The 14,184-nt window shown below is 40.5% G+C and overlaps 2 protein-coding genes across 2 annotated transcripts; both read right to left on the reverse strand.

The window, feature by feature from the left end:
* Positions 1-958: 958 nt before the first annotated feature.
* LOC115927717 (ankyrin-1-like) lies at positions 959-5,194 on the reverse strand. Its single transcript, XM_030993923.1, has 2 exons — positions 3,602-5,194; positions 959-991 (listed from the first exon to the last, which is right to left on the reverse strand). Exons 1-2 carry the CDS (start codon positions 5,192-5,194, stop codon positions 959-961), a joined length of 1,626 nt encoding a protein of 541 aa, XP_030849783.1.
* Positions 5,195-5,265: 71 nt separating this feature from the next.
* LOC589750 lies at positions 5,266-13,492 on the reverse strand. The gene is made up of 7 exons (XM_030993924.1): positions 12,088-13,492; positions 11,170-11,322; positions 10,774-11,037; positions 8,537-10,443; positions 8,200-8,440; positions 5,507-8,067; positions 5,266-5,277 (listed from the first exon to the last, which is right to left on the reverse strand). The coding sequence occupies exons 1-7, from the start codon at positions 13,490-13,492 to the stop codon at positions 5,266-5,268; spliced, it is 6,543 nt and encodes a 2,180-aa protein (XP_030849784.1).
* Between the last annotated feature and the right edge of the window lie 692 nt (positions 13,493-14,184).

Raw genomic sequence — 14,184 nt, forward strand, 5'->3', positions numbered from 1 at the left:
ATGATGCATCCTGTGAAAATAAATATGATGGAACTTAAATATTGTCACTCAATAGTGATGACCTTTTAAGAATTTTGATTTTAATTTAGTTTATAAAATCATACATACACGTACATATACTTTATATTATAGCGGTATCCATACATAGATAAAAGACATACAATTAATGACACTCGATATTTAAAAAAAGCCTCTGTTGTCGAACATTCATTACTTTCATTATTATTATAATTACAATGATGTGTTATACTTTTACTATTGGCTTGTTATAAACATCATGAAAGAGATGATACTTATTTAGGATTACTATCGGCAGGCCTAACAGCATAACTGTATAGGGTAAGAAGAACATGTTGATAAAAAGTAAAAAGTAGAGGTAGTAGGTGGGATAGTATGGGAGACGAAGGTACTGATGGTAATGCATCAGCTATATGAGTCATACGAATAAACATAACAAGCTGAATAAGTAAAAGCTACATGTACCTTATCAAGAAGAATCCGAGCAGTATCAGCATTGCCAGAGCTTAGTGCAATACTTATTGGTGACTGGCCTCTTCTAGAAAGTTTCGTGGACATTGTTGCTTTCTGGTCCAGTAAATCCTTCATTATTGATTCATTCCCACTTTATTAAAACAAGGAAACATATTGTATATGTATATACATATATTCACTACATATCTCCTTCAAATGACGGTGTTATTTCAGCGTCATTAGAAGGACATATGTAGTGAAAAAATGAGTCATTAAGTAGACAAGGTTATATTAGCAGGACATTTTCGTGTCCTGTAAACGATTGAACGATAGAAGTTGTGCCCTAAACGTACGTTTGCATGCAGAGAAAACCTATAGTCCTCCCCAAAACAATAGGTTTAATCATTAGTCATTAGTCATTTGTTTAATTAGTAATATTGTTTTGAATTCAGGGTTAGGGTAATATACTGGTTTTTATGATGTCAGGTTAATGCACTATGTAGGGTGGTTTATATTTGTCCTGTTAATACAAATATGTAGGGTTATATGTTTTACTAAAATTTTGAATCTCAGACCGCTTCATCGTTTTCATGAACAGTTAAAATGATCTGTTTATAATTAGTTATAGCTTGATTCTGAAATCATATTTGGTCTGAGACTTACCTAAAAGGGAAATTATTTCCACATCATGTTTTTTCCGGAATCAAAGTACATAACTTTGTTTTAATAAAAGGTGATGTAATTGTAGCGGAACCTTTGGTTGTGTTTCATTCATTTGAAAATCTACATGGCCTGTGCAACCGCTAATAAACCTACCCTTAAAAAAACATGTTAAAACCTCTTTTAAGAAGACTAAAAAAAGTTGTTCGCTTTGATAAACATGATGAACTTTTTTGTTGAATTTTACAACATTACAATTGAATCATAATAATATTTTTGATACAGTGAAGAAGAAAATTAGTAGTACAATTAGTGTGAAAATATTGTATAAACAGTTCACCTTTCTGCAGCATAATGGAAGGTTGTCCAACCTTCTGTATCTTCTGTCTCAATATCTGCATTGTTTTCTAGCAGTATACGTGCGCAGTCCAGATGTCCTCCCATTGCGGCAACCATAAGTGGCGTTACCCCTTTTAAAGTCTGTAAGAAAAGTTATATTGATAGGCCGCATATACAGTTTTGAGTAGGCCTATCATAAGTTACAAGTTAAATGTACATGTTATCATGAGTATTGCTGACATTTCTTGTTACACATATATTCAGCACTGCTAAAAATCTACTATTATTTCGGGAACATGAAATTTGAGAAGCTTTGTGCTGAATAAGGTGATACCTCACCCGTGAGATCTTATTAGCCAGTCCGAATCCCGAATTATGTGCTAAATACGCACAACTTAAAACGTTGTATAATGTCCTCTTTGGTATCGGATTTGGTGTTTTCTTTTCGTTCTCTTGCCTTCGTCCACAGCAACTGGACTTTATTCAAAGGAATACTTTGGTAGGTTAAAATTCAACTTGGAGTCCATCCCTTGTTAAAAGAATATCTTAGCTTGTCACATATCGGACATATTTATCATGGGGATACATGTTAAAAACTATATCACGTATTAACAACTGCATTTGCTTGCATGCCTTACCATTTAAATATACATATTGATAATTGAATGGCTTAGCTGCGCGGATCGACGAACCGGCCGAAATTAGCCACAGATTTGTGTATGGTGTCGTCAAATGTGTGTATCAATGCGAAAGCTAAAACGCGTCCCTCGGTAAAAAATATTTTATTTAGAATACTCCCACCATATTTTAAAAACGTATGCATTGTTCTCATGGACTTCATATTTTCAGATAAATTCTGAACCTATAACACCAATACCATAATTATTTTCCAACACGATTTGGTTATTAATCTTATTTCTACTCTTCCCAATGTTGTAAAGGTATTGGGTATCTTTGCCTCAGATTCTAAACAAAGTCCCGGAATTAGCTCACGCTGCAATAATAATTATAAACCTTTAAGTCAGTCTGGAATCCCACGACTTTTACAAGCCGATCGCATGTTTGATTATCGAGATATTTATAATTGGAATTCTAAACTTCAAAAATCGTTTTCCAAACGGTTGTTTAAACACTATTGGGGAAAATGAGTATGGTACAACCGGCCACTCTAAGATTTTTACTTTTTTGAAGCACTTCATGATCATTATGAAGTGCAATTTTGTTAGGGGCTTCAATATTACACCATTACACAGACACTGATAACACGTAGAGCAATGAATCTCAGATTTGTAAAACTGGAAACTTTGTTAAACAATGCCTTTAACATCAAATCCAAGACTCGCCCACAGACGAGTAATTGAGACATTTATAAGACTCACTGTAGGCATTCCCGGTCGACTACCATAGGGCAATAGTCCTCTGCCAATTATCCCCAAGAACAATCACACCCAGGACAACTACACCAAGGGCAATAATATTGGGACAATAACCTTCCAGTTACGTAATGGGTGTAGTTGTCCTCGACTACAGTTTAATTCAAATACCATGCCTATTTGGACATATCCGGGAGAAAAGTAACTGATGGACCCAATAGTTACTATCTCAAACTGTGTGGAAGAGGTTTAATTAAAGAATATTCAATTTTTCTCATTTTCTAGACTTTATTCTTTCATTAGAATGCTCTAAATCCCTACTCGAGTATCTGAAAGCCTTAAATCGGGAAACTCATCTCGAGGGACACATTTCTTTTCAAATTTTCCCTTTGAGACAACACACCTGCAGACTCCAAACAAGAATTTATGGTTACATTGCAGCCAGCGCGCCGGTCTGCGCGACCCCACTGTTAAGTAAAAGCAGTTTTAATTGAGCACAATACCTGAATTTCCACTTCAAGAGCGTTGTGACTATTTCCCGATGTATCTCTAGAGTTGTTTTTCAGGATATATTCCAAAGATTCCAAATGACCATTATTTGCTGCGAAATGAAAAACTGTCCAACCGTAATTATTACGTGCCGCTATATTTGCTCCTTTCGTGATGAGATATGATATTATGTCAAGGTAACCACCGCGAGAGGCAGCATGAAGTGGCAGATCACCCTCATTTGTTGGTTTGTTTACATCTCCTCTTACCCTCACTAGACATTCAACGACATCGAAATGACCATTTCGAGAAGCAATGTACAGGGGTGTTTCGCCGTCGATATCAACCAAATTCGGGTTGGCCCCTTTAGAAATGAGAAATTGTACAACATCTACTGCACCATTAGATGATGCCAAATAAAGAGGTGTCATTCCATTCTTTGCAGCTTTGTTAACATCAGCTCCTGCTTCCACTAGATATTCAACAACATCAAGATGACCCTCGGGTGAGGCAACGCTCAATGTGGAACTTTCTATATGATATATCTCATCCGAGTTGGTGCCTTCAGAATTGAGCAAGTTAAAAACGTCCACTGCATAATTAGATGTTGCCGTGCAAAGAGGTGTCATGCCATTCGTTTTTGCTTTGTTTACATCTCCTCCTGCATTTATCAAACATTTAATAACATCAAGATGACCCTTTTGAGAGGCACTGTATAGGGGTGTTTCACCGTCATTATCAACTGAATTCGGGTTGGCCCCTTTAGAAATGAGAAATTTTACAACGCCTACTGCACCAATAGATGATGCCAAATAAAGAGGAGTTGAGCAATTCTGTGCTGCTTTGTTTACATCAGCTCCTGCTTTCACTAGACATTCAACAACATCAAGATGACCCTCAAGTGAGGCAACGCTGAGGGGTGTGTAAATATCTTCATGAAGTGAATTCGGGTTTGCACCTTTAGAAATGAGATATTTTACAATGTCCACATGACCTCTACCTGACGCCGCATGAAGAGGTGTCATGCCGTTCTGTGTTGCTTTCTTCACATTAGCTCCTGCATTCACTAGACATTCAACAACATGAATATGACCCTCAAGTGAAGCAACGCTTAGGGGTGAATAAGCATCGTTAACAACCGAATCCGGGTTGGCACCTTTAGAAATGAGACATTTTACAATGTCTACTTCACCATTATCTGAGGCCGCGTAAAGAGGTGTCATTCCATTCTTTGTTGCTTTGTTTACATCAGCCCCTGCATTCACTAGACATTCAACAACATCAAGATGACCCTTGCGTGAAGCAATATATAAGGGTGAATCGCCATCGTTATCAGCAGAATTCGGGTTGGTCCCTTTAGAAATGAAATATTTTACAATGCCTACTGCACCATTAGATGATGCCGCATGAAGAGGTGTCATGCCATTCTGTAATGTTTTGTTTACATCAGCTCCTGAATCCACAAGACATTCAATAACACCAAGATGACCCTCTTGAGAAGCAATGTACAGGGGTGATTTACCATCGTTATTAACCGAATTCGGGTTCGCTCCTTGAGAAATGAGATATTTAACAATGTCTACAAGACTTCTATCTGACGCTGTATGAAGAGGTGTCCAGCCATTCTTTGTTGCCTTGTTTACATCTGCTCCTGTATTTACTAGATATTCAACAACATCAAGATGACCGTTTAATGATGCGTAATAAAGGGATGTAAAACCACCTCCGTCACCAGTATTAACGTCCACTCCTTTACGTATGATATATTTAACAGCATCGATATAGCCATTGGTAGATGCGTATAGGAGGGCAATATGGCCAGTATCAGTACGTCCCAGATCTGCTTCCTTAGCCATGAGCATTTTTGCTATATCATGTTGATTATAAAGTAATGCTAAAGCTAGTGGTGCATAACCATCGTGTGATACCTTGTTTACATCTGCCCCTGCATTTACGAGACACTCGACAATATCAAATTGACCTGTCTTTGAAGCAATATGAAGAAGTGTATATTCATTATCATCAGTACAACATGTATTTAGGTCTGTACCTTTAGACATGAGGTATTTCACAACTAGTGTATGCCCCCCTTGCGTTGCTCCATGTAACGGTGTACCATGATGTCCCGATGCCTTGTTCACATCTGCTCCTTTATCCACGAGGCATTCAACTACCTCGAGATAGCCACCTTGTGAAGCGGCGTAGAGGGGCGTGAAGCTATCATGCCCTGATGATATGTTCAGATCTGCTCCTTTACTCACAAGGCGCTCAACAAGGTCGAGAAGGCCTTTCTTTGATGCAAGATAAAGAGGTGTGTTACCATCAATATCATATCTATCAAGGTCATCAACCTTACCGATGAGATATTTGACAACATCGAGGAAACCATTAAGAAACGCATGTCGAATTGCCGTTGTGCCGATGTCATCTCTGCTCCCAATATCTGCATCTCTAATGATTAAATAGTTTACAATGTCAAGGCGACCTTTAATCAATGCAGTATAGAGTGGTGCTTGTCCATTATTCGATGATGTATTGATATATGCTCCTGCATCCACCAGAAATTCAACAACATGGAGATGGCCATCTTTAGAAGCAATGAACAGGGGTGTACAACCACTGTTTTCAACCGAATTCGGGTTTGCTCCTTGAGAAATGAGATATTGTACAATGTGAACATGACCTCTGCCTGAAGCTGCATGTAGGGGTGTCATGCCATTCTTTGCTGCTTTTTCGACATCGGCTCCTGCATTCACTAGACATTCAACAACATCAAGATGACCATCTTGAGAGGCACCGAACAGGGGTGTATTAATATTGCTATTTCCCGAATTCGGGTCTGCGCCTTGTGAAATGAGATAGGTTACAATGTCTACATAACCTCTAACTGAAGCCGCAAGTAGAGGTGTCTTGTCATTCTTTGTTGCTTTTTTAACATCGGCTCCCGCATTCACTAGGCATTTAATAACCTCGAGATGACCCTCACGGGAGGCACCGAACAGGGGTGTAGTACCATTGTTTGTAACCGAATTCGGATTATCTCCTTGGGAAATGAGATATTCTACAGTGTGTACATGACCTCTACCTGACGCCACTTGTAGAGGTGTCCATCCTTGATGCGTTGCTTTCTTAGCATCAGCTCCTGCATTCACTAGTAATTTAACCACATCAAGATGACCCTCACGGGAGGCACCGAACAGGGGTGTTTTACCATTGCTATTTCCCGAATTCGGGTCTGCGCCTTGTGAAATGAGATAGGTTACAATGTCTACATGACCTTTATCTGAAGCCGCATGAAGAGGTGTCATGCTATTCTCTGTTGCTTTCTTCACATCAGCTCCCGCATTCACCAGGTATTTAATAACCTCGAGATGACCCTCTTGTGAGGCATTGAACAGGGGTGTAGTACCATCGTTTGTAACCGAATTCGGGCTTGCTCCTTGGGAAATGAGATATTCTACAGTGTGTACATGACCTCTACCTGACGCCACATATAGAGGTGTCCATCCTTGATGCGTTGCTTTCTTAGCATCAGCTCCTGCATTCACTAGTAATTTAACCACATCAAGATGACCCTCACGGGAGGCACCGAACAGGGGTGTATTACCATTGTTTGTAACCGAATTTGGATTATCTCCTTGGGAAATGAGATATTCTACAGTGTGTACATGACCTCTACCTGACGCCACTTGTAGAGGTGTCCATCCTTGATGCGTTGCTTTCTTAGCATCAGCTCCTGCATTCACAAGTAATTTAACCACATCAAGATGACCCTTACGGGAGGCATTGAACAGGGGTGTAGTACCATCGTTTCTAACCGAATTCGGGCTTGCTCCTTGGCAAACGAGATATTTTACAATATCTACATGACCTCTACCTGATGCCACATGAAGAGGTGTCAAGCCTTTCTCCGTTGCTTTCTCCACATCAGCTCTTGCATTCACTAGACATTTAACAACATCAAGATGACCCTCTTCTGAGGCAAGGTGCAGGGGTGTATGACCATTGTTTGTAACATAATTCGGGTTTGCTTCTTGAGAAATTAGATATTTTACAATATCTACATGGCCTTTACCTGACGCCACATAAAGAGGTGTCACGCCATTCTTCGCTGCTTTCTTGACATCAGCTCCGGAATTCAAAAGACATTCAACAACTTCGAGATGACCCTCTTGTGAGGCAATGCATAGGGTTGTATAACCATCGTCGTTAACAGAATTCGGGTTTGCTTCTTGAGAAATTAGATATTTTACAATGTCTACATGACCCCAACATGACGCAGCTCGAAGAGGTGTCCAACCTTTATTCGATACTTTCTCTACACCAGCTCCTGCATTCACTAAACATTCAACAACTTCGAGATGACCCGTTTGTGAGGCAATCCACAGGGGTGTAGAACCGTCGTTATTAACCGAATTCGGGTTCGCTCTTTGAGAAATTAGATATATTACAATGTCTACATGACTGTTACCTGACGCCACATGAAGAGGTGTCCATCCTTTATCCGTTGCTTTCTCCTCATCAGCTCCTACATTAACTAGCAATTCAACAATATGAAGATGACCCACTTGTGAGGCAATGTAGAGGGGTGTTATACCATCTTTATCAACCGAATTCGGGTTTGCTCCTTGAGAAATGAGAAATTTTACAATGTCTACATGGCCTTTACCTGACGCCACATGAAGAGGTGTCCTGCCTTTCTCCGTTGCTTTCTCCACATCAGCTCCTGCATTCACTAGACATTTAACAACATCAAGATGACCTTCTTGTGATGTAAGGTACAGGGGTGTATGACCATTGTTTGTAACATAATTCGGGTTTGCTCCTTGAGAAATTAGATATTTCACAATGTCTACACGACCTTTACCTGACGCCACATGAAGAGGTGTCCAACCTTTATTCGATGCTTTCCCTACACCAGCTCCTGCATTCACTAAACATTCAACAACTTCGAGATGACCCTTTTGTGAGGCAATCCACAGGGGTGTAGAACCGTCGTTATTAACCGAATTCGGGTTCGCTCTTTGAGAAATTAGATATATTACAATGTCTACATGACTGTTACCTGACGCCACATGAAGAGGTGTCCATCCTTTATCCGTTGCTTTCTCCTCATCAGCTCCTACATTAACTAGCAATTCAACAATATGAAGATGACCCACTTGTGAGGCAATGTAGAGGGGTGTTATACCATCTTTATCAACCGAATTCGGGTTTGCTCCTTGAGAAATGAGAAATTTTACAATGTCTACATGGCCTTTACCTGACGCCACATGAAGAGGTGTCCTGCCTTTCTCCGTTGCTTTCTCCACATCAGCTCCTGCATTCACTAGACATTTAACAACATCAAGATGACCTTCTTCTGATGTAAGGTACAGGGGTGTATGACCATTGTTTGTAACAGAATTCGGGTTTGCTCCTTGAGAAATTAGATATTTCACAATGTCTACACGACCTTTACCTGACGCCACATGAAGAGGTGTCGAGCCACTCTTTGCTGCTTTCTTGAAATCAGCTCCCGCATTCACCAGGTATTTAATAACCTCGAGATGACCCTCTTGTGAGGCATTGAACAGGGGTGTAGTACCATCGTTTGTAACCGAATTCGGGCTTGCTCCTTGGGAAATGAGATATTCTACAGTGTGTACATGACCTCTACCTGACGCCACATATAGAGGTGTCCATCCTTGATGCGTTGCTTTCTTAGCATCAGCTCCTGCATTCACTAGTAATTTAACCACATCAAGATGACCCTCACGGGAGGCACCGAACAGGGGTGTATTACCATTGTTTGTAACCGAATTCGGATTATCTCCTTGGGAAATGAGATATTCTACAGTGTGTACATGACCTCTCCCTGACGCCACTTGTAGAGGTGTCCATCCTTGATGCGTTGCTTTCTTAGCATCAGCTCCTGCATTCACTAGTAATTTAACCACATCAAGATGACCCTCACGGGAGGCACCGAACAGGGGTGTATTACCATTGCTATTTCCCGAATTCGGGTCTGCGCCTTGTGAAATGAGATAGGTTACAATGTCTACATGACCTTTATCTGAAGCCGCATGAAGAGTTGTCATGCTATTCTCTGTTGCTTTCTTCACATCAGCTCCCGCATTCACCAGGTATTTAATAACCTCGAGATGACCCTCTTGTGAGGCATTGAACAGGGGTGTAGTACCATCGTTTCTAACCGAATTCGGGCTTGCTCCTTGGCAAACGAGATATTTTACAATATCTACATGACCTCTACCTGATGCCACATGAAGAGGTGTCAAGCCTTTCTCCGTTGCTTTCTCCACATCAGCTCTTGCATTCACTAGACATTTAACAACATCAAGATGACCCTCTTCTGAGGCAAGGTGCAGGGGTGTATGACCATTGTTTGTAACATAATTCGGGTTTGCTTCTTGAGAAATTAGATATTTTACAATATCTACATGGCCTTTACCTGACGCCACATAAAGAGGTGTCACGCCATTCTTCGCTGCTTTCTTGACATCAGCTCCGGAATTCAAAAGACATTCAACAACTTCGAGATGACCCTCTTGTGAGGCAATGCATAGGGTTGTATAACCATCGTCGTTAACAGAATTCGGGTTTGCTTCTTGAGAAATTAGATATTTTACAATGTCTACATGACCCCAACATGACGCAGCTCGAAGAGGTGTCCAACCTTTATTCGATACTTTCTCTACACCAGCTCCTGCATTCACTAAACATTCAACAACTTCGAGATGACCCGTTTGTGAGGCAATCCACAGGGGTGTAGAACCGTCGTTATTAACCGAATTCGGGTTCGCTCTTTGAGAAATTAGATATATTACAATGTCTACATGACTGTTACCTGACGCCACATGAAGAGGTGTCCATCCTTTATCCGTTGCTTTCTCCTCATCAGCTCCTACATTAACTAGCAATTCAACAATATGAAGATGACCCACTTGTGAGGCAATGTAGAGGGGTGTTATACCATCTTTATCAACCGAATTCGGGTTTGCTCCTTGAGAAATGAGAAATTTTACAATGTCTACATGGCCTTTACCTGACGCCACATGAAGAGGTGTCCTGCCTTTCTCCGTTGCTTTCTCCACATCAGCTCCTGCATTCACTAGACATTTAACAACATCAAGATGACCTTCTTCTGATGTAAGGTACAGGGGTGTATGACCATTGTTTGTAACAGAATTCGGGTTTGCTCCTTGAGAAATTAGATATTTCACAATGTCTACACGACCTTTACCTGACGCCACATGAAGAGGTGTCCAACCTTTATTCGATGCTTTCCCTACACCAGCTCCTGCATTCACTAAACATTCAACAACTTCGAGATGACCCTTTTGTGAGGCAATCCACAGGGGTGTAGAACCGTCGTTATTAACCGAATTCGGGTTCGCTCTTTGAGAAATTAGATATATTACAATGTCTACATGACTGTTACCTGACGCCACATGAAGAGGTGTCCATCCTTTATCCGTTGCTTTCTCCTCATCAGCTCCTACATTAACTAGCAATTCAACAATATGAAGATGACCCACTTGTGAGGCAATGTAGAGGGGTGTTATACCATCTTTATCAACCGAATTCGGGTTTGCTCCTTGAGAAATGAGAAATTTTACAATGTCTACATGGCCTTTACCTGACGCCACATGAAGAGGTGTCCTGCCTTTCTCCGTTGCTTTCTCCACATCAGCTCCTGCATTCACTAGACATTTAACAACATCAAGATGACCTTCTTCTGATGTAAGGTACAGGGGTGTATGACCATTGTTTGTAACAGAATTCGGGTTTGCTCCTTGAGAAATTAGATATTTCACAATGTCTACACGACCTTTACCTGACGCCACATATAGAGGTGTCCATCCTTGATGCGTTGCTTTCTTAGCATCAGCTCCTGCATTCACTAAACATTCAACAACTTCGAGATGACCCGTTTGTGAGGCAATCCACAGGGGTGTAGAACCATCGTTATTAACCGAATTCGGGTTCGCTGTTTGAGAAATTAGATATATTACAATGTCTACTGTACCATTAGATGATGCCGCATGAAGAGGTGTCGCGCCATTCGTTGCTGCTTTCTTGACATCAGCTCCTGCATTTACTAGACATTTAACAGAATCAAGATGACCCTCTTGTGAGGCAATGTACAGTGGTGTATAACCATCGTTTTCAACACAATTCGGGTTGGCGCCTTTAGAAATAAGATATTTTACAATGTCTACATGACCTTTATATGACGCTGTATAGAGAGATTCCTCGCCATTATTTGCTGCTTTCTTGACATCAGCTCCTGCATTCACCAGACATTTAACAACATCAATATGTCCGTTTCGTGTCGCGTAATAGAGGGATGTAAAACCATATCCATCACTAGTATTAACGTCAACTCCTTTACGTATGATATATTTTACAGCATCGGTATTACCACTGGAAGATGCATTTTGGAGGATAGTATGGTAAGTATCAGTACGTCCAAGATCTGCTTCCTTTGCCATGAAAAATACTGCTATTTCCCGTTGTTCATAACGTAATGCTATGCCTAGTGGTGCATAACCATCGTGTGATACCTTGTTTACATCTGCCCCTGCATTTACGAGACACTCGACAATATCAAATTGACCTGTCTTTGAAGCAATATGAAGAAGTGTATATTCATTATCATCAGTACAACATGTATTTAGGTCTGTACCTTTAGACATGAGGTATTTCACAACTAGTGTATGCCCCCCTTGCCTTGCTCCATGTAACGGTGTACCATGATGTCCTGATGCTTTGTTCACATCTGCTCCTTTAGTCACGAGGCATTCAACTACCTCGAGATAGCCTCCTTGCGAAGCAGCGTAGAGGGGCATGAGACCATCATGTCCTGATGCTTTGTTCACATCTGCTCCTTTATTCGCGATGCACTCAACAAGGTCGAGAAGGCCTGTCTTTGATGCAAGATAAAGAGGTGTGTTACCATCAACATCACACCTATCAAGATCATCAACTTTACCGATGAGATATTTTAAAACATCGAGATACCCATAAATAAACGCATGACGAATTGCGTTTGTGCCGATGTCATCTCTGATCCCAATATCTGCCGATGTAAGGATAAGATATTTTACAATGTCAAGGTGACCTTTAATTAATGCAGTATAGAGAGGTGCGTGTCCGTTATCGGATGATTTGTTGACATCTGCTCCTGCATCCACCAGACATTCAACAACTTGGAGATGACCATTCTGTGACGCGTGATGTAGTGGTGTCAAACAATCATTATCACCCAAATCGTAGTTTACCCCTTTAGTTATGATATACCTTACAACGTCGGTGTAGCCCTCTGATGATGTTTTCGAAAGCACAAGTGGACCGACGTCATTGATGTTGCCAATGTCTGCTTCCTTAACTATGAGAAACTCCACAATGCCCTGATGTCCCTCCATTAATGCGGTTGACAGCGAAGTATAACCATTATGAGATGCTTCATTGATATCAGCTCCTGCATTGGCCAGATATTCAACAACATGAAGGTGACCCTCTTTAGATGCAGCGTGAAGTGGTGTGTATTTGTTGTTGTCATCCATGTTGATATTTGCACCTTCAGTTAAGAGATATTTAACTACATCAAGATGACCACAGGAAGCCGCAGTACTAAGCGAAGTTTTACCTTCATATCCCTTTAATGTCATATCTGCTCCTTGAGTTATGAGATATTTCACAACATCGAGACGACCATTTCTTGCTGAAGTATAAAGGGGTGTAGAACCATCATATGAACCCTTGTTTATATCTGCTCCAGATTTCACTAAACATTCTACAACACCAACATGGTCCTCCTCCGAAGCAAGATGAAGAGGTGTATAGCCATTGCTATTACCAATGTTGGTATCTGCTCCTTCCCCGATGAGATATTGAGCAACATTCTGACGACCACTTCGAGACGCATAGTGAAGAGGGGCGTCGCCGCTTCTACTTCGTTTTTCTAGATCCACGCCCAAATCAGTCATATATTTCACGAGGTCGATATGCCCTTCTTCTGAAGCGATATGAAGGGGTGTCTTACCATCGGGATCCACACTGCATAGCATTACTAGCTTGGTATCACCTGTCTCGTCTTCCAGAATAGACCTTGTCTTTACAAGATCGCCTTCCTTCACTGCTGTAGAAAGCGCCATGTTCATTCTGTCTTCTCTATCTGTATGTGTATTCTCTCTCGCTATCTGTTTAATAAAAATGAAGGAAAACAATTAGGCAGAAAAATTGATATGGGAATTTACCGCTCTAAAACAATTCAATATTTAAATTTGAATGAACCAGGACCGGGAGGGGGGGGGGGGGGGGGTTCACAAAGATCCTAAATCAAACTTAACATCTAAGTTAGACTTAAACATTATGGAGCGCGACTTGTAGCCTTAAAATAAAATATATTCAAAAGCAATAATTCAAGTATTTTAGACTTTTTTTAAATTCCACGTCAAGAACACGAAATCTCTTTGGTAATAGAAAATATGAACGATTTGAATCAACATTTGATGCCTTTTAAAATAATTTTTACAAATTATTTCCATAGATGCCAATGGCTTTCCATAATTATTAAGTCCAACTTAGAGATACGTTCAATTTAGGATCTTTGTAAAACACTCCCCTGAATTTCAAAGAGATGATTGGTACAATGTAGTAATACAATCGAAGAATAACAATGAATACATCCGTAAGAAAGATTTTAGTCTTGCGCTTTGTCCTATTGCAAATCAACGTGATCACGATATTTTGAAACCTCTGAAGACTATGTACTTGCTATATACAGTACATGTTCGCTGTAGACGTACATGTATATTGCTTCCACTCAAAATGCGCATCCTTTTAA

Source organism: Strongylocentrotus purpuratus, unplaced genomic scaffold, assembly GCF_000002235.5.
Source record: "Strongylocentrotus purpuratus isolate Spur 01 unplaced genomic scaffold, Spur_5.0 spur5_scaffold_20, whole genome shotgun sequence".
Lineage (NCBI taxonomy): Eukaryota > Metazoa > Echinodermata > Echinoidea > Camarodonta > Strongylocentrotidae > Strongylocentrotus > Strongylocentrotus purpuratus.

Bases quoted from the DNA above. Each gene is read 5' to 3' on its own strand.
- LOC115927717 (XM_030993923.1), bottom strand. From the start codon at position 5,194: ATGCTCATGGCTAAGGAAGCAGATCTGGGACGTACTGATACTGGCCAT. The intron at 992-3,601 runs GTAAGAGGAGAT...TTGTATTAACAG, and splicing joins TCGTTGAATGTCTAGTGAGG to GACAAATATAAACCACCCTA.
- LOC589750 (XM_030993924.1), bottom strand. From the start codon at position 13,492: ATGGCGCTTTCTACAGCAGTGAAGGAAGGCGATCTTGTAAAGACAAGG. The intron at 11,323-12,087 runs GTACACCGTTAC...TTTCTCAAACAG, and splicing joins CAAAGCATCAGGACATCATG to CGAACCCGAATTCGGTTAAT. The intron at 8,441-8,536 runs GTTGATAAAGAT...GCTGATGAGGAG, and splicing joins AAGGAGCAAACCCGAATTCG to AAAGCAACGGATAAAGGATG.